At 42.7% G+C, this 26,534-nt stretch overlaps 1 protein-coding gene across 1 annotated transcript in view; it reads right to left on the bottom strand.

The window, feature by feature from the left end:
• lmbrd1 (LMBR1 domain containing 1) overlaps window positions 1-26,534 on the bottom strand; it is a 199,962-nt gene that overhangs the window by 40,719 nt on the left and 132,709 nt on the right. Inside the window, exons 10-13 of the mRNA XM_084321152.1 lie at window positions 12,494-12,558; window positions 11,173-11,275; window positions 6,956-7,060; window positions 84-233 (exon numbers count right to left, since the gene is read on the bottom strand). Coding sequence (XP_084177278.1) covers window positions 84-233; window positions 6,956-7,060; window positions 11,173-11,275; window positions 12,494-12,558 — 423 coding nt within the window. The remainder of the gene's footprint in view (window positions 1-83; window positions 234-6,955; window positions 7,061-11,172; window positions 11,276-12,493; window positions 12,559-26,534) is intronic.

Raw genomic sequence — 26,534 nt, 5'->3', positions numbered from 1 at the left:
GATCCATCAGGCTTTTCCAAGCCATAGCGTCTTTGTGTTGAGTCAGGGGGAAAGCACTGATTGTCCCGAGTCGTCCTGCTCACCTGCACGAGGTACTTCTGGCTGCCGTACATGACGTACTGCGGGGCGAGGCTGTAGATCATGTAGCTGGTGTGAAGGACGATGAGGAGGAGGATCATGCAGAGGAAGAGCAGGGCCTGGGGACGAGTCTTCTTGGGTCGTATTTTGTACAGCTGCGGGGGGAGAGACTGGGAGTAAGTTGTTGTTTGCGTGTGTGTGTGTGTGTGGGGGGGGGTGGATGTAGGCATATTGAAGAATAAGAATGAGTCATGTCTTTCAAACAAGGAATAATATCACTCGTTTTCAATGATCCACGGGTGTTGCTGCTGTAACACAGACGTCTATTCATCTGCCGCCGTGATTTAAAGAAGGGAAGACACACTTGTTGATCTTTTTAGGGGCGTTAAGAGCCCTCATTGTTCAATTTGAACGGTCTCCAAAAGCCACAAATCACTTTGACAAGGTAGAGTACCACAACCCCATAACGCTCGTTATCGGAACGCTCACAGCGTTGCCGCGGACGATGCAGCCATAGCAACGTTCTCAACGAGGCAGGTATGAGCAGAGAGTAGCACTCCATTGAAATCCCTCTTCATTTCACATGCACACACGTACACACTTGCTGAGATGTAGCCTTTTATGTTTTATTAGGATCCACATTAGCTGTCAAAATAGTCTTCCTGGGGTCCTAACAAGAAAATAATATAACAGAATACAAGTACAGAATGTAATTAGTAATACAATTGAAAAAAATATATATATATATAAAAAATCAGAAAGCATAAAGGAAATAAAAAATGTATATTCAACATTGAAGATACAATGAATGGTTGAATGACCTCTCTTGGCAGCGCCTGAGGCAGCCCCTCTAGCCCCAACTCACACATCAGAGCAAAACAACAATAAAAATGTTTCATAACCAAATTAAATTCATTCTACGGTAGCAGGTAAAAAAAAATAAGCAATAACTAAAAAATACATATATATAATAAATAAAAACATTAACATCTTTCATCTTTTACCAATTCACTCTAAATGGGTCGCGTGTAGCTTATTCCCAGCGGAAGAGTGCGTCGCGTGCTTCCGCGTTTTCTCCCTGACCACGGCAGCGCGAGAGAGCTGCAGCGCGGAAATAGGCTGTCTATTGCCATTCTCTAAGACAAACTCTAACCTTAACCAGCTCCTTAACAGCGCCTAAACTTAACCCTTCTAACCTTAACCAACTCCGAAACAATGCCTAACCTTAACCTTAACCATGCCTAACCTTAACCATAACCAACTCCGAAAGAATATTGCCATTCTCTAAGACAAACTCTAACCTTAACCAACTCCTTAACAGCGCCTAAACTTAACCCTTCTAACCTTAACCAACTCCGAAACAATGCCTAACCTTAACCTTAAGTTAACATGCCTAAACTTAACCGGCGAAAGAATGCACGTTAAAAAAAAAAAAAAAAAAATTGAAGGGATTCGAACTTGTCACCAACCGCAGGACCGCAGCGCTGCCAGTTGAGCTAAGCGTCGAATGAAAAACATCAGGGATTACGGCTACATAATGCCGCAAGCTCTGCCGCTCCGCTCTGCGGCTGCCGCGGGGCGTGTCGCAGCCAATCAGGGAAAACGCGGAAGCACTCGGCAGCACTCTTCCGCTGGGAATAAGCTATAGGCAAATGGGTCAGCCCCCAAGATTTTACGGTTCCAAGTCTCCGGTTTCTAACTTTTAGAGAGTTGTGCACATTCACAAACTTGACAGGTGAGTAGGAAGACATGACCACAGGTCAGAGAAGACAGACGTCTCACACACAGACGTCTTCATCAACTCCATTCAAACAAAGGTTGTGGAAAAGTTGTGAAGCTAATCTAAATCACTTGAGAGTGTGAGTGTGATATATCACAAGAAACTACTCAACCTCTACGCAACACTCTAACTTACCATCTTTAGATAATAAAGTACTCAACCTCTACTGTCTACCCTTGAGAGTCCAAACTGGGACAAAGGGATTTAGAATGTCTCCCAAATGCTCAGGAAGTCGCGCTTTTCAGAAATCGGTAAAAATAGAAAAATGACATTTTCGAGTGCTTTGAGATGTTATATATATGTCTCCTTACTTGCTAAACTTAATACGACTTGTGAATATGTTTAATTCTTGCTATTTTCTTTTTTTTATATATATATTTTTTTATTATTTTTTAAACATACACATAAACATAAACATAACATAAAATTAGATATACAAGCATTAATTAACAGTACACATCCAATGAAATCACCATTTAAATAAATGTGTTATACGAGATATACACCTAATACTTGCTATCTAATACCCTACACACATATGCTCTCGCTCGCTCCCCCCGCCCAGACCCCCACTTGGATAATCCATCCATTATCATTCGCTCCTAACCAGGCACTACAATTCATATGCTAGCTTTTATTCTCTCCACCACTTCTAACCACATTGCAATTTTGGATTCACTGACACCTAAAATTCTTGCTGTAGATATTTCTAGATAAATCACATCGAGATATGTAAGAATCCAAACCTTCCGACACATTTTTTCCGGTTGAAACCATCGTAATGCTATCAGCTTTTTAGCCGCTGTGATACCAGATAAAACTACCGTACTTTTCGCACTATAAGCCGCACCTGACTATAAGCAGCAGCAGCTAAATTGAATGATGTGTACACATATAAGCCGCACTGGACTATAAGCCGCATGTATTTTAATGTTTAATTACCATATGTAAGGAGTGGAGCCTGCGGCTTAATTTGACTCAACACGGGCACCCGGCCCGGACACGGAAAGGATTGCTACAGATTGATTGCTCTTTCTCAATTCTGTGGGTGGTGGTGCATGGCCGTTCTTATATTGAGCTTTAAGTTCCCACCTCTACAGAGAATGACTCCCACCTCTACAGAGAATGACTCGCACCTCTACAGAGAATGACTCCCATTGGGACACAATACTGTCGGACAAATAACAAGAATTAACTAATTTACAAGTTGTATTAAGTAAATAAGGGAACAGATAAATAACATTTCAATGCAGTAAAAAAAGCAATATTTCGATTTTCGGGTTTTGTCCACATATAAGCCGCACCGTTATATAAGCCGCAGGGTCGAAAAATGGGGGAAAAAGCCGGGGCTTATAGTCCGAAAAGTACGGTAATCTCTTTAGCTGTATAGGGACTGCAAACTCAAAAACATCATTCAACAGCAATACAGAGGGGTGTACAGGTATATTCAGAATTAAGAAATTTGATAATTGCTAAATTGTATAGTTATAATTACCCCCGTATTTATGGGAACTACAACGCGTCACGTACATACATGTGCGCACACACAAACAGCGGCGTGTGCGGTTGATAGGTGTTAAATCACTGAGTGATACCAATAGATTCCATGCAGAGCGAGAGGGGGAGGATAGTTTGTCTCTCACATTGTCGCTGTCTGTGAACTCACTGCTCTCTGAAAAGCTATCTCGGCCATGGGGCTGCATATTTCTCAAACAAATCACATACCGTTTATAAGATCTATTTTCTGGTATTCCAAGTTTTAGTCAGGATAATAGAACCTGCATTATCATTCTCGAGAATACACTTTTCATTGGCCGTGTTTCCAGCTCCTCACGAATGAAAAGTTTATTTATAATAATAGCATTTGAATCCACCATTTAGGGCTAAACCGTTATAGTGTATAAATATAGCCTAACAAATAAAATGTAATGTGTCTCTGGACAGTGGCTTGCAGTTGCATTATTTCAAACTAAAGAAATGTGAATTCAAGAAGTTAAAACGAATAACAGGCTGAAAAAACTATTGTTTTAGAATCCAATGTCTTTTTACGCACCGCATAGCCTATATTTTACGCACAATGAGCTCCCATTGGCTGGTGCTGGTTCTGACAACGTGATTGGTTCAGATTAAGGCTGTCAAAGTTAACGCGATATTAACGCGTTAACTCCCGATTCTATTAATGCCACTAATTTTTTTAACTCAAGATTAACTAAAAAAAAAAAAAAAAAAGGATTTTTTTTTTTTTTACTAGACTTCACTCAGGTGTATGTGCTCTCATTGATACTATGTTTGTTTCTGAAGTGTGTGTGTGTGTGTGTGTGTGTGTGTGTGTGTGTGTGTGTGTGTGTGTGTGTGTGTATGTGTGTGTGTGTGTGTGTGTGTGTGTGTGTGTGTGTGTGTGTGTGTGTGTGTGAGATATAGAGAGAGAGGGGGGTGAGAGAGATGAGGAAGGGGCAAGAGAGAAAGAGACCTGGGAGTGTGTGTGTGTGAGGGAGAGAGGGGGGTGTGTGATTACTCAGCCCTTGTGTGGGTGAATGTAACAAGTTCCTAACGTTTTCTTTCCCCTATTATTTCATGCACACTTTATTCATTGTTTTAAATTATTATTTTCTTTTAAGTTATTTTGTGCATCACTCTGTTTTGAATTTGATGCAAATTTGCAATGCATGAGGGTCATCCTTTTGTGTTAAATGGCTGCATAAAGCAAGCATTTGTTGACTCGCATGTTGATAAGAGTATTAAAACTTGGAACTTGAAAAAGATCTGTTTAAGGTAAAAAATAAAATTGCGATTAATCGCGAGTTAACTATGGACAATCATGCGATTAATCGAGTTAAATATTTTAATCGTTTGACAGCACTAGTTCAGATGCATCAAACCTGTCAAAACGCGGTGTGTGTGCTGTGAAACTAAACAACAGATTGGCTTTTCATAATATGTATGAATTATCTCTTGCAATAATATCCACGAGACTCGACTTTTTGCAGTCGTTGTTTGTGTGTGTGTCACAAACACACACGCCAACTATATCCTGCGTGTGGAGCGGACATTCTCTCACAGCTGATAAGAGAAAATAAAAGCTAGAGTTGAGTATAGAGTTGTGCTCAGCTAAATGACTAAATGTAAATGTATACATATCCCTTAGTAGTTCATTCAAGCAGTCACGCAACAGGCAGATAAATCCCAGAAGGCCACGGGCTGGCCACCTGTTTTGTGTCCACTGTAAGATGAAGACCCCCTGGAAGTGGTGTGGCCCTCTGTCTCATTCCAGACACTAACTGCTTTTTTCGCATATCACTAGTGTGATACAGAACAGGCAGATACAACCATGAGGAGACACCTATTATTATATATATTTTTTATACATGTGCATAATTACATTTTTTGAAAAAAATTTGCACATGTAGATTTTGCCTAAATTCATGGCGGTCGCTCTCTGCCAAATATCATATGAGGCTCAGGCACCTATGTATTATTATTGTAATTCACAATATATTTCAAAATACATTTCTAATGACTCTGCACCTGCAGTGATATATAGGGTTGTTCATTGTACAATACAATTGATACAGTTGATGTTTCTTGTTAATTATTATTCTCTATGTTTTTTTAATACAATTGTGTGATATTCTATTCCAGTTGTGTTTAAAAAAAATTGTATATAGTGATATAAACTAGATATACAATTGTATACATGACATGACAACAGCTAATCAAGGAGGATCTCTCTCTCTCTCTCTCTCTCTCTCTCTCTCTCTCTCTCTCTCTCATATTATATATTATATTACTATACTATTATATATCTAATGTGTTATATGTCTAATGTATTCACCTCTATATATCTAACGTGTGTACATGGCATCAAATCAAAGTGTTGTCACTGTAGGCCTGCCTGGGCCCAGTCATTGGAATAACAAAAGGAACAACAGACTATAAACTGGGCCTGTGTTCCAGGTGTGAATTGGTCTAGTGACATTGACATCACATTGCATTCTGGGAAGGAGTGTAGTTCTCTTTTCATTTAGCTGAATTCACTGAATTCTTTCAGACCCTCCTGCTGCGAATTCTGGTAAGGATTGTACCAGAATGTTTCATAGGACATTGATTAAAAACTATCGGCTCGAATTTTACAATTGATGGCTTATTTTGAAGGTATGAACCTGTAGTTTCATGTTATGTAAAAAAAGTGAAAATTCTTAAGGAGGAGGAGCATAACCGGCTAGACTTCAGAGGGTTTTAACTATGAGTGAAAACAAAGGGCGGCTAGGTGGTGTAGTGGGCAAGGCACTCGCCACCAATGTGGAGACGCTGGGTTCGCATGTTCGAATCCAGCTCTCCACATTGTTTTCAGTTTGGCTGGTCGTCCGTACTAATACAATTGGCAGTATTAGAGGGTGGGAAACTGATGGGTGGGGATCGGGCGTTGTGGACAGCGACTCCTACAGGTCGGTTGGTGCGCCTGCGCAGTAGAATCAGGAAGTGTCGGGGGCAGCGTGAGCCTCCCACGCGTTACTCCTCGCCACTGAGAGATCGAGCTGCGCAGGTGAGCTGCTGTTACCTCAAGTACCGGAGGGGACTTGTGCTATGTATGACTTAGTCCACATTGCAGCCGGCTTGTGGGAGGCAAGAAACAGCGTTCGTGACAGGGGAGGGTTGAATTGGATGATACGAAATTGGGATGGGAGAAAATATAGAAAATGGGAGAAAAAGTGGATCAAAAAAAAAACTATGAGTGAAAACAACACTCTAACTTACCATCTTTAGATAATAAAGTTTGAAAACATTGTTCCTCTGAAAACGTAAAATGGACTTATATGATTCTTCGTCTGTGGTACTCATAGTTTACATGGTATACAGTATATAGTGTATGATATGTATTGGTTATCGCCCGTCTAGAAAGCCTTGACATTTTTCCTGTGTATCATGGTTTGAATTGCAACACAATATACAGCCTAGAAGAAAGAAAGAAAGAAAGAAAGAAAGAAAGAAAGAAAGAAAGAAAGAAAGAAAGAAAGAAAGAAAGAAAGAAAGAAAGAAAGAAAGAAACAGACAACAAGAAGCCATGGAGGGGCAGCGAGGGCCCGCAGGATCTCTTACCCGTATCCAGAAGAACCAGATGCCCATGTTGCGGATGCCTGCCATGGACGTGAGCACGAAGTACATGGTGATGACCGTGATGAGGATGTAATCCAGCGGGAAGACCTGGGAGACCAGAAGGCAGCAGGGGTCATCCTCCACCTCTCTAACAAACCACATCTCTCTCTCTCTCTCTCTCTCTCCCGTTACACATCAGCCCGGGTTATCGCCTCCTGAGGGCACGCGCATGCCGAGACTGTGAACACGGGCAGAGCAGCTCCTCAGCGGTCTGCGAGGAGCCGTCAGACATGAGCAACCGTTACCCCGTGATGCCAATTAATCCTAAGCACATCGGAGATGGTCATTGAGCAGTGTGGTCAGACAATAGAGGGGGAGATATATAGAGAGAGAGAGAGAGAGAGAGAGATACCAGCGAGTGTCTTCTCCTATGGCACCGTAATGCTCAGGGGCAGGCTGGCATATAAAGTAATGACAGGTTTTAATTGACATGTGCCGCACGGAGGCCTCTGAGGACGGCGGGGCGTCGTGAACACAGGCACAAGGTTACAATAGTCATTTCAGAGGATGCGATTGAATAGCGACTGTTGCCGCTCTCCGACACAGAAAAAAAGCCTCCTCGATTTTTATGTGTGAAGGTTTGCATGCATCTCGCTACGTTATCAGCTTAGATCCTACAGGCTGTGCTGTTCGTTTAGGTAATGACGCCTTAATGACTTTCCCCAGAAAAACATAGAAGAAGGCGCTGTTACCGGACATGAACAAATCCAAAATAATTTAAGTTTTGTAGTCGCTTAGGATTTTACAGCACTTTAAAAATAAGAGGAGAATAAGCATGAACTTTTGAAATGCCATTTGTGGGCCAAAACAAAGGGAGCGTGGGCCACAAATTGGGCAGTGCCGTTATAATCCTACCAACAGTTGAGAGGCTAAAATACAATTAAACATTTCCGCGGACAACATAGATTTCTTTCCAGGATATTTGGTAATTTCAATACATTTTCCAGGTTTTCCAGGACTGGAAATCTAGTCACTGAATTTCCAGAACGAGTGGGAACCCTGATGAATTAAAGAATGCTTACAGTAGTGCAACGCTTACAGTAATGTCATCCATAATCACAGCGTATATAATTCTTTCTCGTATTTTGAACACATTTAGTTTCTCGTAATTTTGAAGGAATCTACTTTCTCGTATTTCGAAGGGCATCTTACTTTCTCGTGCACACGCTCTGATCTGGCGGCCTGACAGCATTCCTGCTCTTAACGCGGCAAAGAGTTAAAACTCCGATGACTCCACTGATTTAATATGAAAAAAGGTCATACTTCTACATACTGGCCTTAGACACAGACATGTAATCAATTCCGCTATCCAGCGGAGCAATACTTAAATGGGCTGAGCTGTCAGTCATTTTCTCACTGGGAATCCTACTGAATAATAAGCTTGACAGTGGAAACGTTATGTTCGTTCCTCCAGACGCGTGGCCCCCGACCTGAGAACATAACAAAGAAAAGAGGCGATGGAAAAGCCGTGCCTGTCAGTCACAGCAGGTTCATTTTGATTCAAAGTAAACTTCAATTTAGAGTTTTTAATAAATGACTGTGGCGGGTGTACTTTGGTCGAAAATTGTCGCCACGTGAAACTGCTCACAACGAGGACTGTGGATTTCCTTGAGTGACTAAGCGGGGTCATTATTTCTGGAGGACATTGCTTCGGGGTATTTAAAAAGAAAAATATGTTGGCACATTAAACACTAAATAATAAACTGAGTGCCATTCAGCTCCATTGTATTTGAGTGAAGGCAGACATCATTATGGCAGATGTATAAAAAAATCGAATCAACTAATCAAATCACGCCAAAACTATCTGGATGGATACATATAGCAATCCAATTTTGGGATGAACTGCACCGCTTTAAAGGTGACAGAATATGCACTCGCTGAACCACAATCTAGGTTGTCGTGAGTTCAATAATAGTTGTTCAACCAGAAGTTTTCGAGAAATGACAGCAGAGTGAGAACATTTATAATACTGGTAACATCCTTTATGATGTATTGATTCCCTCAAAATACACTGCTCCAAAAAATAAAGGGAACACATAATCATTACAATGTAACGCCACGCCGATCACACTTCTGGGATATCAACCTGTCTGTCCAGTTAGGAAGCGACACTGATTGTGAATCAATGTCACCCGCTGTTGTGCAAATGGACCGGACAACGGGTGGAAATGAGAGGCAATTTGCAAGACAACAAAATGGTTCTGCAGGTGGTGGCCACAGACCATTACCCTGTCCTCATCCTTTCTGGCAGATTTGTTGTTACTTTTGCATTTTGCCAGTGCCCTCACCACTAGAGGTAGCATGCGGCGGTGTCTGCAAGCCATAGAAATTGCTCAGGTAGTGCAGCTCATCCAGGATGGCACATCAATGCGCGCTGTGGCAAGAAGGTTTGCTGTGTCTCCCAGCACAGTGCCAAGAGCATGGAGGAGATACCAGGAGACAGGCCAGTACACCAGGAGACGTGGAGGGGGCCGTAGGAGGACAACAACCCAGCAGCAGGACCGCTACGTGGTCCTTTGTGCAAGGAGGAACAGGAGGAGCACTGCCAGAGCCCTACAAAACGACCTCCAGCAGGCCACTAATGTGCATGTTTCTGCTCAAACTGTGAGAAGCAAACTCCATGAGGGTGGTATGAGGGCCCGACGTCCACAAGTGGAGCCTGTGCTCACAGCCCAACACCATGCAGCCCAATTGGCATTTGCCAGAGAACACCAGGATTGGCAGATTCGCCATTGGCTCCCTGTGCTCTTCACGGATGAGAGCAGGTTCACACTGAGCACATGTGACAGACGTGACGCCGTGGAGACATTTCTGCTGCCTGCAACATCCAGTGATGGTCTGGGGAGGCATATCCTTGGAGGGCCGCACAGATCTCCATGTGCTAGCCAGAGGTACACCATGACTGCCATTAGGTAACGGGATGAGATCCTCAGACCTATTGTCAGACCATTATGCTGGTGCAGTGGGCCCTGGGTTCCTTCTCATGCATGATGCTCAGCCTGATGTGGCCGGAGTGTGTCAGCAGTTCCTGCATGACGAAGGCATTGATGCTATGGACTGGCCTGCCCGTTCCCCAGACCTGAATCCAATCGAGCACCGGCTCTGGGACATCATGTCTCGCTCCATCCACCGACGCCACGTCGCACCACAGACTGTCCAGGAGTTGACTGATGCCCTGATCCAGGTCTGGGAGGAGATCCCTCAGGAGAACATCCGTCGTCTCATCACGAGCATGCCCAGACGTTGTAGGGAGTGCATACCGGCACGTGGAGGCAACACACACACACTACTGAGCCTCATTTTGAATTGTCTTGAGGAATTTCCACAGAAGCCTGTGATCTGATTTTGCCACTTTTATTTTGAGTGAATCCAGACCTGCATGGCTTAATGATTTCGATTTCCATTGATCATTCTTATGTTATTTTGTTCTCAACATATGCCACTATGTAATGAATAAAGATTTTCAACTGGAATATTTCATTCATCGAGATCTAGGATGTGTTGTTTAAGTGTTCCCTTTATTTTCTTTTTAGCAGTAGTTGTGTTCATCTTGAAGCAGGTTTTAAGAGCCCCCTGGTGTATCATGGATACATGTTTCAACACCGTGTCCTGCTAATTAGTGAGAGGAATGACATCCAGAAGAGGCAGGGAAAAGGTATTGAGGGTTATTCTTGTGGAAGAACAGTCTAAGGACCAATCCTTGCACCGAAGTGGCTTCGGCTCACTGACCTTTAAGATTTCATCAACCCACTACAAGCAGGTGTTGGGTGACTCAAAAAGCACACTCCAGCCATTATGAATGTCAGAGGAAGTGTGGGGGGGGGGGGGGCAATAACTCTTGCTCTCCCAGAAGCAATATTCTGATTCAAGTAGGCCGGCACACAATTCGCGGAATTCAGCGGCATTGGGGGGGACCTCTCCACAGATGTATCGCAATTCCACAGAGAAATAATCAGCGAAATTGAAGCACAAGGGCACTTAAATGTTTCCTCAGTGCAGTTGCGCCTTGGAAGCGGCGAGGACTGAACCAACAACACAGACATAACAATGTTGTGATTGTAGCACTCGACACTGTTTGGATACTTGGGGACTGCTCAGAGGAAATGGGTCTGTAGCCAGCAGCAGCGCTGGAGCTGAGGAGAGCTACTGGAGTTACTCACGGGTTGCAGAGCCAACAGCAGCTCGTTCAGAGGGTTGGTCAGGTTGGTGCCGAAGATGATGAAGCCAGAGCTGATGCCGGCGGAGTGGAGAGCTTTGTCTAGGCTGAAACACAAACAAATAACCTCCGGTTCAGCCTCAACGTTTGTCCGCTTACAGAAGAAAAGCCACGTGGATTAATGAATTATGAATCCCTCGAGAAGAAGAGGGGGGGATGAAGAGACGATACACTCCCCAGAGAATTTCCTAAAGGACATGACGAGGAATTGGTGTTGAATTGTTTCCTGTAATATATGCAGTGTTTAAACGTTGCTTTCAAACATGATCACACCTAGCTCACGTTGAAGGTATCATGATTACATGTAATACTGTGATCACACCTAGCTCACGTTGAAGGTGTCATGATTACATGTAATACTATGATCACACCTAGCCTTAAATAGTTTCAAAATATTCTGAAAATAAGTTACAAAAGTAAAAAAAAAAAAAAAAAAAAATCGTTTAGGAAAAATAGCTCTTTATTTGATTATCATAAAAAAAGTGTTTTCTATACAGAGATATCGACATCGGTAAATATTGGTATCGGCCAGAACAGCAATATTAATACCGGTTATCGGTATCGGCCACAATTTTCACATCGGTGCATCACTACACCTAGCTCACATTGAAGGTATCATGATCACATGCTGTAATACTATGCTAAAGCGGTTTCACTCTACAAAAATGTACTGTACACTGTGTGAAGTGTTCCAGTAAAACACACTGTGTGGACTCATGTGGCTTTTCTGAAAGGGATATACTGTACCGGTCATCATGCTGCAGACTTCACCCATATTGTGGTGGCATACAAATCACATTCAAAAACAAATTCAACAATACTAATACTAATGATAATAATAACAATGGTAATAATAACAACAACATTAACAATAATAATAACAATACTGATGATGATGATAATAATAATAATGATAACCATATTCGTATTGTTAATAATAATAATAATAATACTTATTATATTATTATAATATATAATTATTATACAATTTATAATAATAATAATAATAATAATAATAATAATAATAATAATAATAATAATAATAATAATAATAATAATAATAATAATAATAACAATAACAATGATAATGTTTCATCTTCCGTGTACCCAGTCCTTTCTGCCACCTCAGTGTCTAGCCTGCCCTCCGCCACCACAAATAACCTTGAGGGACCAGTGTGTCAACAGGGTTGTCTGTGTCCTACATAGCAGGGCTGTTGCAGAGAAGTGTGATGTTACACCACACGACATGTCAGAGGAGCACTTACTTTGAAATGAACAGAGCAACCGTGAACAGCAGAGCCACCAGGATGAAGAAAATCCCCAACAATATCTACACAGGAGGAGAGAGAGAGAGAGAGAGAGAGAGAGAGAGAGAGAGAGAGAGAGAGAGAGAGAGAGAGAGTGAGGGGGGGGGGGGGGGGGTTAGAGAGACTGTGATATGTATGTGTAACAAGGGAGAGTGCTCCACTTCAAAAACCCCGACTGGGGGGAAAGGATACATGGAAACCGGACCTGCAAACGTAACCTTTGTGTCATTTGTCAAGGCCAGGCCATATGGCTCGGCCAGGCTCGGCCTGGCACTGTTGCCAACGGTGACACGGGGAAGCAGAGGAGGAGGAGGAGAGAAGGAGAGAAGCTAAAGGGGAGGAAACAGGAGGGACCTGGGGAGGGGTTGGAGGGGAGGAAGGGGCGGGAGACAGGGAGAGGACAAGCAAGAAGGCAAACAAACAGAAAGGCTCACAAGTGCTAGCCGTCAAGTGGACTCGCTCGGCCCTTAAGTCTGCCTGAAAGGTCCCTCATCAACTGTGGTCTAAACGAGACAAACAAACACGTCTATAGTATTGTCACCAAACGTACACAGTGCATCTTAATGCTGGATACAAACACATCCAGCATTACTCACAGATTCCTCACCTACACACAGGCAAACATGTGTGTTATTTTACATTTTAAATGTATGGTACCCAATACATCCCACAGATGTCCTAGACCTAGACTGTGTGAATAGAAAGACTTAATTGGAGCACAAAAAAATAGGTTTTTATATAAAATCCAGTGGGATCTTGGTATAGATTCTATGTTAATTATAAATCAAGCACCATAAGCTTGGCTTAAATGGTTGGCATAATCTTTGTAGGATATGCCATGTGTGTGGTGGGAGCAGGGCTGCCAACCCCCCAGAGCTTGGCCCGGATGCTCCAGTAATCGCTCTCCGTCTCCGGGAAAGGAGAAAATCCAAACCAAAAAGAGATTGTTCAGTTGCGACCCCTAGAGGATGAACTCTATTTATGTTGGTTGGTGACCCCTTTCCTCTAGCGCCACCATCAGGTCAAACTTTACAATTTTAGAATTAGTGTGTCTCGAACACCTTTAGTTAAAATATTTGTATTTATTTGCTGGGCACATTCATGACTCCGAGGGGAAGAAGCGTATTGATGTTGGTGATCCCATGACCTTTCCTCTAGCGCCACCGTCAGGCAGAACTTTCCATTTTTAAACGAGTTTATCTCCTGATACGTTTAAGTTATCCGGCCCGACTATAGGCACATAGACGCCTCTGAGCTACAATAACATTTTCAAATCAAGGAGGCTGGATAAAATGGTGGTACAGTACACAATACAACACTACTGAAACTGCAGACGATCGATAGTCTGGTATAATTGACACCGCTGTCAATTCCTGGAGGCATGTAGTTATTGTGATAAAACTCTCCATCAAATGTCATCAATAATTTGACAAACCGATTCATCTGCCTTGACAAAGCATCATTCTCTGTCGCCTCGCATCATCTGCTGTGCAACAAAATGTCATTCATCAATTAATCAAGGGATTGCAGCGTTTTAGTAGCTGTTTGAATTTAGCTAACGCAGCTGACAGATATTGTTCTGACTGAACCGCCTGCTGTTGATTAATAAGTAATAGCAGATGTTCTTCTTTCTCTTGCCTATGGATGAGTCTCCTGAATAAGTCAGTAGGAGTCAGCATGCGCAACCTGGGGGCAAAAAGCTAATGTAGTCCTAGTCTGAAATAATACTGCAGGGCAAACTCCAATATCTTCACATTTGTAAAGCCACACCAGCAATATGTACAATCCATCCATGTCCAAAGATGAAAGTGTTGCAATTTTCATAAAGCTAAATTGCAATCCGTTCAATGTTGGTTTGAGACGATCGACTCCTTGTCATGGAGTGGGTTTGAGACAACTCTGTTAACCCTTTCACCGCCGGCCGCACTACCAAACGGTTAACCCTTTCACTGCGACAATACACAGAAGGTTAACCCTTTCACTGCCACACAACAACAGGTGAACCCTTTCACTGCCACACTACAGAAGGTTAACCCTTTACTATCACACTACCGACGGTTACCCATCGGTAGTGTGATAGTAAAGGGTTAACCTTCTGTAGTGTGGCAGTGAAAGGGTTAAGCGTGTGGCTGGGAAGTGTAGAGGTCTAAGCACTCGCCTACCACCGCAGAGACCCGGTTTCATTCCCAGCCGCGGTACCTCTGGCTTGGTCAGCCGTCCCTAACGAACACAATGGCAGTGTTCACGGATGTGAAGCCAGTGAGGGTCCTAGTCTCATTGCAACAGTGACTCGGTCGGGGTGCCTGTTCAGCAGGGAGGGGATCTGGGGGAGATAGTGTGAACCTCTGCGTGTGTTACACTCTTCCCAGTGAAACTCTCAACTGTCAGGTGAAAATAAGTGGCTGGCGACTCCACGTGTATCAAAGGAGACGTGTGGTAGTCTAGACCCTTCTTAGACCGACAGAGGAGACATGTGGTAGTCTACCCCCTCCCCAGACCAACAGAGGAGGGATGTGGTAGTCTAGACCCTCCCCAGACCAACAGAGGAGACATGTGATTAGTCTACACCCTCCCAAGACCAACAGAGGAGACATGTGATTAGTCTACACCCTCCCAAGACCAACAGAGGAGACATGTGGTAGTCTACACCCTCCCCAGACCAACAGAGGAGGCATGTGGTAGTCTACACCTTCCCAAGACCAACAGAGGCATCACATGTGATAGTCTACACCCTCCCAAGACCAACAGAGGAGACATGTGGTAGTCTACACCCTCCCAAGACCAACAGAGGAGACATGTGGTAGTCTACACCCTCCCAAGACCAACAGAGGAGACATGTGGTAGTCTACACCCTCCCAAGACCAACAGAGGAGACATGTGGTAGTCTACACCCTCCCCAGATCCAACAGAGGAGGCATGTGGTAGTCTACACCCTCCCCAGACCGACAGAGGAGGCATGTGGTAGTCTACACCCTCCTCAGACCAACAGAGGAGGCATGTGGTAGTCTACACCCTCCTCAGACCAACAGAGGAGGCATGTGGTAGTCTACACCCTCCACAGACCGACAGAGGAGGCATGTGGTAGTCTACACCCTCCCAAGACCGACAGAGGAGGCATGTGGTAGTCTACACCCTCCACAGACCGACAGAGGAGGCATGTGGTAGTCTACACCCTCCCAGACCGACAGAGGAGGCATGTGGTAGTCTACACCCTCCTCAGACCAACAGAGGAGACATGTGGTAGTCTACACCCTCCTCAGACCAACAGAGGAGACATGTGGTAGTCTACACCCTCCTCAGACCAACAGAGGAGGCATGTGGTAGTCTACACCCTCCTCAGACCAACAGAGGAGGCATGTGGTAGTCTACACCCTCCTCAGACCAACAGAGGAGGCATGTGGTAGTCTACACCCTCCCCAGACCGACAGAGGAGGCATGTGGTAGTCTACACCCTCCACAGACCGACAGAGGAGGCATGTGGTAGTCTACACCCTCCACAGACCGACAGAGGAGGCATGTGGTAGTCTCTACACCCTCCCCAGACCGACAGAGGGGGCATGTGGTAGTCTACACCCTCCCGAGACCGACAGAGGAGGCATGTGGTAGTCTACACCCTCCTCAGACCGACAGAGGAGGCATGTGGTAGTCTACACCCTCCCCAGACCGACAGAGGGGGCATGTGGTAGTCTACACCCTCCACAGACCAACAGAGGAGGCATGTGGTAGTCTACACCCTCCCCAGACCAACAGTAGGGCAGAGCAGCGACCAGGAAGGGAATTCGCATAACGACAAAAATGGTGAAAATGACTCACACATGTCACATGTTTCAGTTGTATTACTGATTGCCTTGACCACAGTGTGTTCTCAAACATAAGATGACATTATATAAATAGATCAATTATATAAACTGGCGGATGGACAAATGTATAAAGACATGCTCCCACAGAATGAATGAGTGAAATAAAGATAGGAAAGCCCAGATGGTTGCGTTATAGCTGTGACCAGCTTGCTGTGGGCTGACATGACAGCAAAGCCCTGGATAAAACACCAGGAGAACAGACCAGGAGAACACACCAGGAGAACACACCAGAACACAGCAGGAGAACACACCAGAACACACCAGGAGAACACACACCAGGAGAACACACCAGGAGAACAGACCAGGAGGAAACACCAGAACACACCAGAACACAGCAGGAGAACACACCAGGAGAACACACACCAGGAGAACACACCAGGAGAACACACCAGGAGGAGACACAAGCAGAACACACCAGGAGAACAGACCAGGAGAACACACCAGGAGAACAGACCAGGAGAACACACCAGAACACAGCAGGAGAACACACCAGGAGAACACACACCAGGAGAACACACCAGGAGAACACACCAGGAGGAGACACAAGCAGAACACACCAGGAGAACAGACCAGGAGAACACACCAGGAGAACAGACCAGGAGAACAGACCAGGAGAACACACCAGGAGAACACACAGACCAGGAGAACAGACCAGGAGAACAGACCAGGAGAACACACCAGGAGAACACACCAGGAGAACACACCAGGAGAACAGACCAGGAGAACACACCAGGAGAACACACCAGGAGAACAGACCAGGAGAACAGACCAGGAGAACACACCAGGAGAACAGACCAGGAGAACACACCAGGAGAACACACACCAGGAGAACAGACCAGGAGAACACACCAGGAGAACACACCAGGAGAACACACCAGGAGGAGACACAAGCAGAACACACCAGGAGAACACACCAGGAGAACACACCAGGAGAACACACCAGGAGAACACACCAGCAGAACACACCGATGCCAGGCAGGCCCCTGCCCTGCTGCTAGGCTCATTGCTCCACACTGGCTTACAGCATACAGTAAATAAATCTCCCATCTCATTACTGTGTAGATTTGAGTCAGGGGACTGTAATTAGTAGATACAGACACACTGTGGCAGACACTGGTTCAGCATGTCGTTAGAGGTTTGGTGTTATGCCTGAAGAGCAATAAATGGTGGCAGGGAATGTGACACGTGAACCATGTTGGAAGACATTATGACATGATGATGTCTTTTATCAACAAGCACAATTATGTATTTACAAAAAATGTAAAATGAGCATCCTTTAATTTTTTTTTATATATATATACATTTTGTTTTAGAACAATTACAATTACAGAATCAAAATATTTCTAAGGATTTTTTTTTAAAGTAGCAGTTCCTTGAATCTGAGACTTCTTAATTTAGTTTCTTAACACATTGGTTGCCAGCCGGATATGACGATTTATCGCTTGGATGCCACCACGTTAATGAATGGGAGGACGAGCACATTTGCGAACGCATAAACTATATCTTAAATTATGGCTATGTGTCTAATACACCCGTCGCTTATCAATGACTTGCTTGCAGTCAACATGTATGAAGCGGATTGTTTTTTAATCAGTACATTTCCGTTTTATACCGTTTTAAATACGAGTATAGTTTCGGAAAGTTCTAGTCATTTCAGAGAAATTCCGCGAAAATAGCCATTTACTGGAATACACAAAACACATCGTCATTTTCCGGCTGATTTATAAATCGTTTTCAAATAAACGCTAGATTATCGAGAGTATTTGTGTTCTTATGCACGATACAAAAGCAGGCTGAAACATAATTTATTCGTGCCGCGCTCAGCGCCTAACGCCACACACACACGTTGTGCAATCTGTGAAAAACAACTCTGATTAACCCAAAACTGGTAACATAGATTCCTTACCTCAGATCAGATGTTCTGCAAAAAGATGAATCCAATTCCTGATCGCCATTCCAAATATTGATCGCGTTTATTGATCCAACGTTATAGTCCGAAACGCATAATCCAAGCTGCTTCCAGCCTCGCCAGTGAATCTGGTAACACGACACTGCTTGCCAGAGATAGGAAAATCCTGGACCGGAGTATTTCTCTGATGCACTTTTTCACTCAATCCAATCCAATGATGTGCATTACCATCCGGGAGACGATAGGGGGCGGTATTTGCCCTTTTCGAGCTCAGAGCCATTCCCAATGATAATGTCAGGCTGGACGGATGAAAAATGAATGGATATCGCTAATAAAAGAAATAGCGATTAAATAACGAGAAATCTCGTTATTGGGAACCGACGCATGGCGGCCAATAACGAGAAATCTCGTTGTTGGCAACCAATGTGTTAAAGAAAAGGGGAAAAACTGCTTCTTATAGTATCACATTATTTGGGCCACAATATGGTAATAGTATTTTGTGAGACACTGAGCATTGTGATTGAAAATCTTTAGTTTTTCATTAGAGTACATTGGACAACTTCATTAGATTGAAAAGTAAATATAATACCATGATATAAAAAACAATGACTGTTGATACATTCCTTCATGGACCACCTTTTCCATTTATAACAAAATTTATTGTTTCATTCATATTATTATATAATATATATAATATTCATAATTATTAAATCATAATTATATGTTCTTTCATTTATAGCTTTGAAATGTAATTAAAACATGGGTGTGATACTAGCATTTTTTTTTACATTACACTATACTATTACTATACTGTATATCATTTTTAAATAATAAAGTTTGAAAACATTGTTCCTCTGAAACAGAGTTACTGTATATGGTTCTTTGTACGAGGTACTCAATTCACTATATCATCCACTGCTAAATAGCTCACAAAGCCATAGATTGAAGACGGGTAGTTTTGCTAAATCGTGGTAATGTAACAAGAGTCTTGGTTAAGAAAGGAAGGATTCTTGGGAACAATCATCTCCCATGACCTCAAGTGGGAGCTGAACATCAGCTCCCTCCTCAAGAAAGCACAGCAGAGGATGTACTTCCTGCGGCATCTGAAGAAATTCAACCTGCCAAAGACGATGATGGTGCATTTTACACAGCCATCATTGAGTCCATCCTCCTCCATCACAGTATGATACGCTGCAGCCACGGCCAAGGACAAAGGCAGGCTGCAGCGTGTCATCCACTCTGCTGAGAAGGTGATCGGCTGCATTCTGCCATCCCTCCAGGACCTGTACGCCTCCAGAACTTGGAAGCGTGCAGGTAAGATTGTGGCCGACCCCTACCACCCCGGTCACAACCTGTTTGAGTCACTCCCCTCTGGGAGGAGGCTGCGGTCCATCAGGGCCAAAACCTCATGCCACAAGAACAGTTTCTTCCCCTCTGCAGTGAGCCTCATCAACAAGGCTCGGGACCCTCACTGACACCCCCCCACTGTGTTACATTAACACACCCTACTGGACTATATACTTGCCCACTGTATTGTTGTATTCATTCTAACTAGTATAAAGTATATAATTGTATAAGTGACCACATCTGCCCAGTTGCACAGCCCTGGCCTACTCCTATTTAATTTTTTTACTTATAATTGTACTATATCTATCTATTGAGCTATATTTAATTTAGTTTATATCCCACATAATTTTATTCAACCTCTTATACAGTCGTACAGCCCTGGCCTATATTTTATTTCATACATATATTATTCTATTGTGCTTAACTTAGCTCATATTTATTGTATTATCTGTCTGTTAATGTCTGTCCGCTAATGTCGTACCAGTAACGTCCAAAGCAAATTCCTTGTATGTGAAAAGTATACCTGGCAATAAAGACCTTTCTGATTCTGAACAGTAGTCCCATCCCCCCAGCTGATAAGAGGGTTTGACTTCTCCATGGGAAATGAGATATTAAGTCATTGTACCTTGTAAATTGGATGAGCAATGACTACGTCCACATTTATGATTTCCATCATCTTTAGTTGATTCCATCATAATAATAATAATAATAATTATTCATTACATTTATATAGCGCTTTTCTCAGACTCAAATCACTTTACAACATAGGGTTAGGGAAATTGCCTCCTTCATCACCACTGGCAGCACCCAACGTTGGGCTACGCAGGCTCAATGGCTACCATACACTGGCACCCGGCACACATCACACTACTACACAATGGCTGAACGGCTCAGGAGACAGTGATTGATATCAGCCAATTAAAGGGGAACTATCTTATAAATGGCCTTTTTGAGTGTTTAGCATTGTTTCCTAGCTATGTGAACTTATCTATCTATGTCTCAAAATTCTCATATTGGCGCATTCTTCCAATTCTCCTCTCACAATATTCACCCTCACTGAACTGAGTCATTTGAAAATGTGCCTATATGTGATGTCATAAAGACACCGCTGCATGTTAATGTTCAGGCGGGGCCAACGCTGCACAGTGGTTTAGGAGCCCAGGCTCAAAACAGCTCGAGATCTTGAGGTAGAAAAATGCTGTTTTTGAGGACTTGATTAGAAATACAAAACAATGAATAAAAAAAATATATATATTACAGAGGTGTTCCATAGACTCACAGGAATTGTGTAAAAGTGCCCAAATAGTGAAAGAAATAGTAAAATAGTTCCCCTTTAAGGGGAAGGGATGATTAGGTGGCCTTAATGTCAGAGACCTGATTGGGAATTTGGCCAGGAACGTCGGGGAACCCCCTACTCTTTACGATAGGCGTCCTGGGTTCTTTAACGACCGAATTTAGTCAGGACCTCGGTTTAGCGTCTCATCCGAGGGACGGAGAGTATATCATACTGTATATCAGCAGGAAAAGACCATCTGTTTACATGGTTTAGGATCAACCCGGTGTGACCGTTTTTACATGTTCCTCTCTACGGGTTACTGGTGTGTTCCCTAAACACGACTGTACACCAAACACTTGGTGCTACAAGGAAACAAACCAAAGGTTTGTTTGCCATCCTGTCCCTGTGCACTGTGTTGAGGTCAAATAGTCATTCTACCATGAGGCCGTAAGTTGTTGTTCTTGCGTTTGAACCGCTATCACTGAGACAAATGTCTGTACATTGAATTCATTGCATTTTGTGCACAAGTGTGTAGTTCAAGAGTAAAGTTGTTTCTGATTCAGACTCTGAAAGGGGTCTCCGAAAGCAATAAATAAATGATTAATGTTGTGGAGCCACAGAACCTTTGTATGCTTATGTAAACCCAGATGAGCTTTATTCGACAGCAGTGTTCTCGGATCTGAAACAGAACATATACCGGTATACCATATACTCAGAACACTGGGTGCTCTCAGTGTCATCTATAACAGGGGTTCTCAAACTTTTCAGGCCGCAACCCCCAAATAACGGTGTCAGAGAGCCGCGACCCCCACTATTATAGGAGGTAATTTTTTTTTAAATAATAATATTCTTTTATTTTTTATTTTTTAATAAATGGATAGGAAATGTATGGTTGAAACATGCAAACGTTTTTAATTTGTACCCTTTAAATGCCAGTGGTGTGAAATTATTGTTAAAAAACAGGCTAGCATGTATGATTAGCAACAACACAGATTTCTATGGATTTTCTGTTTTTTTGTAATTGACAAAAAATACAATCTTTTATTCAACTTCAGCCCTGATCATAACACCACATATTCATTTTATAATTCTAACCCTTTAAATGCCAGTGTGTGATGGCATATATTTGCAATATATCAAATGCAAAGTAGATTTTTCTGGGGGGGATTATTACAGGCTAGCATGTGTCAATGATTAGCAGTTCTTTGTAAGTGTCCCGCCTCCACCAATCACATGTGGCTCACTTTGTGTGTGTGTGAGAGGCGTCTCTACAATTCGTAGCCGCATTTCTGCAGACCCCTCTCTGATTGGTTGAACACCATTTCTGCAGACCTCTCTCTGATTGGTTGAACGAAGCCCCTCTCTGATTGGTTGAGCGAAGCCCCTCTCTGATTGGTTTAGCTCGTCACGCGATAAAAGGCGGATGTAACGTTATCATATCAAGATTGAAGATAAAAAGATATGTACTACCAGATTCGCGTATAACGTTATTTCGCGTGACTTCGCGGTTTATTCATAACGTTATGCACATTTCACAACACAGCCAGCTGTTAGAAACTGTACATTGTAACATTATATAACATAACAGAATTAGTTATTATTTCGCTGTTTATTCACATAACGTTATATTGTTTACACTGTCTTTCTTCTATTATAACCCTCCCAAATCATATTCAGAAAGTATCACAGAGACTTCTATTGACCAAGGAATTAGTTATTATTTCGCGGTTTATTCACATAACGTTATATTGTTTACACTGTCTTTCTTCTATTATAACCCTCCCAAATCATATTCAGAAAGTGTCACAGAGACTTCTATTGACCAAGGAATTAGTTATTATTAGTAAGGCACAACATTTAATGACAAACCAATTACATAATCCAACATATGTGTAAAGGCACACACAACATATTCCAGTTAACGGTATATTTTTTTAATGATTCGTAAACGTCCATGCGTATAAATTGCGTTCGCGACCTCCATGTTTTCGGGGTAGTCATCAGAAACCTCGGATCCGGGATTCGGTTCCCATCCGTCGGGCAACAACTGTGGGTTTTCAGCCTCTCTCTCTGGAGCTTAACGGAGTTTCGACTCCTGGCTTGTCGCGGCTCATGCGCATGCGCGCGCTCGGCCAATCAGAGAGGGGTCTGCAGAAATGGCCTCAACCAATCAGAGAGGGGTCTGCAGAAATGCGGCTACGAATTGTAGAGACGCGTGTGAGAGCAAGAGAGAGAGAGAGAGAGAGATAGTTCTCCAACTTGTGTGAGTTGCAGTGATCTCCTGGTTGTTCCCCACCTAGGTTATCTAACTATTGCGCTGCTGCAACTAGAAACACTGGCCTGGCCTGCTTCTAAGTTCAGTGGCCTGAATGCATAAAAAAATAGAATAAAAAAATGTAATTACATTTTTTAATCATCTGGCGACCCCCCGCGGCGGTTGTTCCTGAGCTCTAATGTAGCCTCTTATCACTCCTTGTTCCTGAGCTCTAATGTAGTCTGAGCTCTAATGTAGCGTCTTGTCACTCCTTGTTCCTGAGCTCTAATGTAGTCTGAGCTCTAATGTAGCCTCTTATCACTCCTTGTTCCTGAGCTCTAATGTAGTCTGAGCTCTAATGTAGCCTCTTATCACTCCTTGTTCCTGAGCTCTAATGTAGTCTGAGCTCTAATGTAGCATCTTGTCACTCCTTGCACCTGAGCTAATGTAGCCTGAGCTCTAATGGCCCTCTGTCCGCTGAAACACTTGTGGCTGTAGACTTCCTGTTGCTGACAGCTGCCAAAGGGTTTACCTACTCTTTGGTGGGAAAAGCGCTTGACAGTCGTACTACTGTAGCATGAAACAAATCATGCAGATTGATTCGCAGGCCTTTATTTGAAATCCAAAAGGACATGTCAAGGAGAACGTAATCAGAATCGCGTGTACGAGAGCCACGTGTTGTCTGACCCCCCCCCCCTCCATACGCAATCAGAGAAGACTGCTGTGGCTGGTTTGGTCTCTCCCCAAGGACTCCCAACATCCTCCCTGGGAAACCTGAGTGTCTCCCCAAGAGACCAGAGACGGAATTGGGTGAGGAGAGAGAGAGAGAGAGAGAGAGAGAGAGAGAGAGAGAGAGAGAGAGAGAGAGAGAGAGAGAGAGAGAGATAGGGAGAGAGCCCATGGGAGTCCAGGAGGTGTGCAGTTGGCGGAAGTAGAACTAGAAGTAAAAACTAGAGCAGTCCAGAGAACTCAATCTGAATGTGAAGCAGAAAGAGAGGATTATGAAGGAAGAGCTGGAGCCCTGAAGCCCCGAGGACCCGACACTTGAAAAGTCAAGATCTGTCTTTTTCAAAAAGGCATTTCAATTATCGAAAAATTATAATGAATGTTCTCAAAGTGCCCACGTTTTTCACACTCACTTCATCTTTGAGATTATTGGAATGAATCTAGTGATGTCACTGATATATAACAGTATGCAGCATTTGAAATGCATACATTCATATCAACAATGAAAAAGAATAGCTAATCAAACCACTGCAATTGTCTCCTGACATGAATATTAAAAAATCTGAATATATATTTTCCTGGCCACTGGAGAAATCTGTGGTCATAAGCGAGGGAATCACTGATGAGTTATAGAAATGTGTAGAAGTGTGGTCCATGTGAGATTGGAAACGCTGCGGTGGATCCAGGTGAGAGCTAATGAGAGTTCCCAACTGAGTGAGCCATTAAAGCAACATTACTAACTACTGGGTCTCCTGCCATTTTGTGTTTTCAGCTGTTTCTTCAACACCCCGTTTGTTTCATACGTCATCTGTGGCGGAGTGACAACATTTGCCCTGGCATTTTGTTTCTATAATAAAGTCATAATTAGAGATTGTCCAAACTACATGACCTCATCATTATTGGAATGGACCTCTGGGCCTCTGGACCCGATGATACAAACTAGGGCTGTCCCCGACTAAGGATTTGGATAGTCGATAGTCGATTGGATGACATTTGCCGTTAGTCGACTATTAGTCGACCATAATTCTTTTTTAAGTATAATATATTATATATATATATATATATATATATATATATATATATATATATATATATATATATATATATATATATATATATATATATATATTATATTTAAAAAAAATTATGGTCGACTAATAGTCGACTAACGGCAAATGTCATCCAATATATATATAATATATCATTCCATTTGGGCTGTGGGGGGTGCTTAATGTCTGAAGGAGTCGACGGAAGGCTTCTTGTCCTCTGCAAAAGCATGCAATTGGTCCACTGATGGATACATCTTGATATTTGTCTAGTCTAGTGTGTTCATTAGATGGGTGAAATCCTCTTTCAGTGCCTCTGTGCCTGTTTTCGTAGGCAGTTAGCCTCTGGTATGCGTGCCATTAGCGTTAGCCACGCTTCTAGGCCTCTTTTCTTTTGGAAAGAATGATAAAAAAAATTATAATACTAATATTTCTTTATAATTTTTCTTTTTTCTTTTTTTTTACTAAGATGTTGGCAGTCGACTACGGCTCATTTCGACCGATTAGTCGACTAATCAACTAATATGGGTCAGCCCTAATACAAACACATGACTGACTCACACTTAAAGTGCCTAGAGTTTATACTGAACTTGGTAGATCATCTGCCTTTGTCTTCTGTGCTCCTGAATCGTGGAACGCTCTGCAGGGGACATTGCGATGAAGACACACTAGTGTCCATGGGTCAATATAGAGCACTGGTGAGTGTGTACGGTTTTAATTCCATTTCTATTTCATTCTTAGTAGTAGTACCGTTTTATTAATTTTTTATGAAATTTTTTTTAGTTTTCTCTCCCTTGTACTTTGTATAGTAATTGATTGTTACATTAAGCATACATTAATCACACGGCTGTGAGAATCCTGTGACCTATTTCCACCATGTAGACGTTAAGTGTTGGCAGCTATTAGGGGTGGGAAAAAAATCGATATGTAGTAGTATCGCGATACTTTGCGTGGCGATACTGTATCGATAGTACAGGGACACCAAGTATCGATATTTAATTATTCAAAAAAAAAAAATATATATATATATATATATATTTTTTTTTATAAGGAAGTTGCATAGTTCATTTCAATACCTGTAATAGTACAGTAGTCCACACACACACATGTGGATTCAGTTAAGTTGGAATATGACTGTAATACAAACCGTTCAGTTTGTCAGGTACATGCAACACAGATTACAGTGTTTACATCTGTCTGCTTGAGAAAATACCATGTTCTGCAATAAAAATTATTGAAGTGAGATGAACAGACTGAACTTTATTTTATTAGATAAAACATGTTGACAAAGTTTTACTTTGCAGTTGAAAAAAGGTAATAAATAAAATGTGATCCAAAAAAAAAAAAAATTATTTGCAATACTCAGCGTATCGCCCATTTATTTTGTATCGCGATACTATCGTATCGTGACGCAAGTATCGCGATAGTATCGTATCGTGAGGTCTCCTACTGTAGCAGCTATCACACACTTTTTTCACAGTCTCTCATGCCCCTCAGACGCACAGGGCTGGAGACATGTCATCAGACCTTCAAAACTGCAGTAGGAAACTACAGAGAAATTAGCAAGAGTGGGTTTACTTT

This window comes from Notolepis coatsorum (assembly GCF_963971535.1).
Source record: "Notolepis coatsorum genome assembly, chromosome: 9".
Classification (NCBI taxonomy): Eukaryota; Metazoa; Chordata; class Actinopteri; order Aulopiformes; family Paralepididae; genus Notolepis; species Notolepis coatsorum.
The sequence above is the reverse complement of the archived record's forward strand: the minus strand, read 5'-3'. Positions and strand labels throughout refer to the sequence as shown.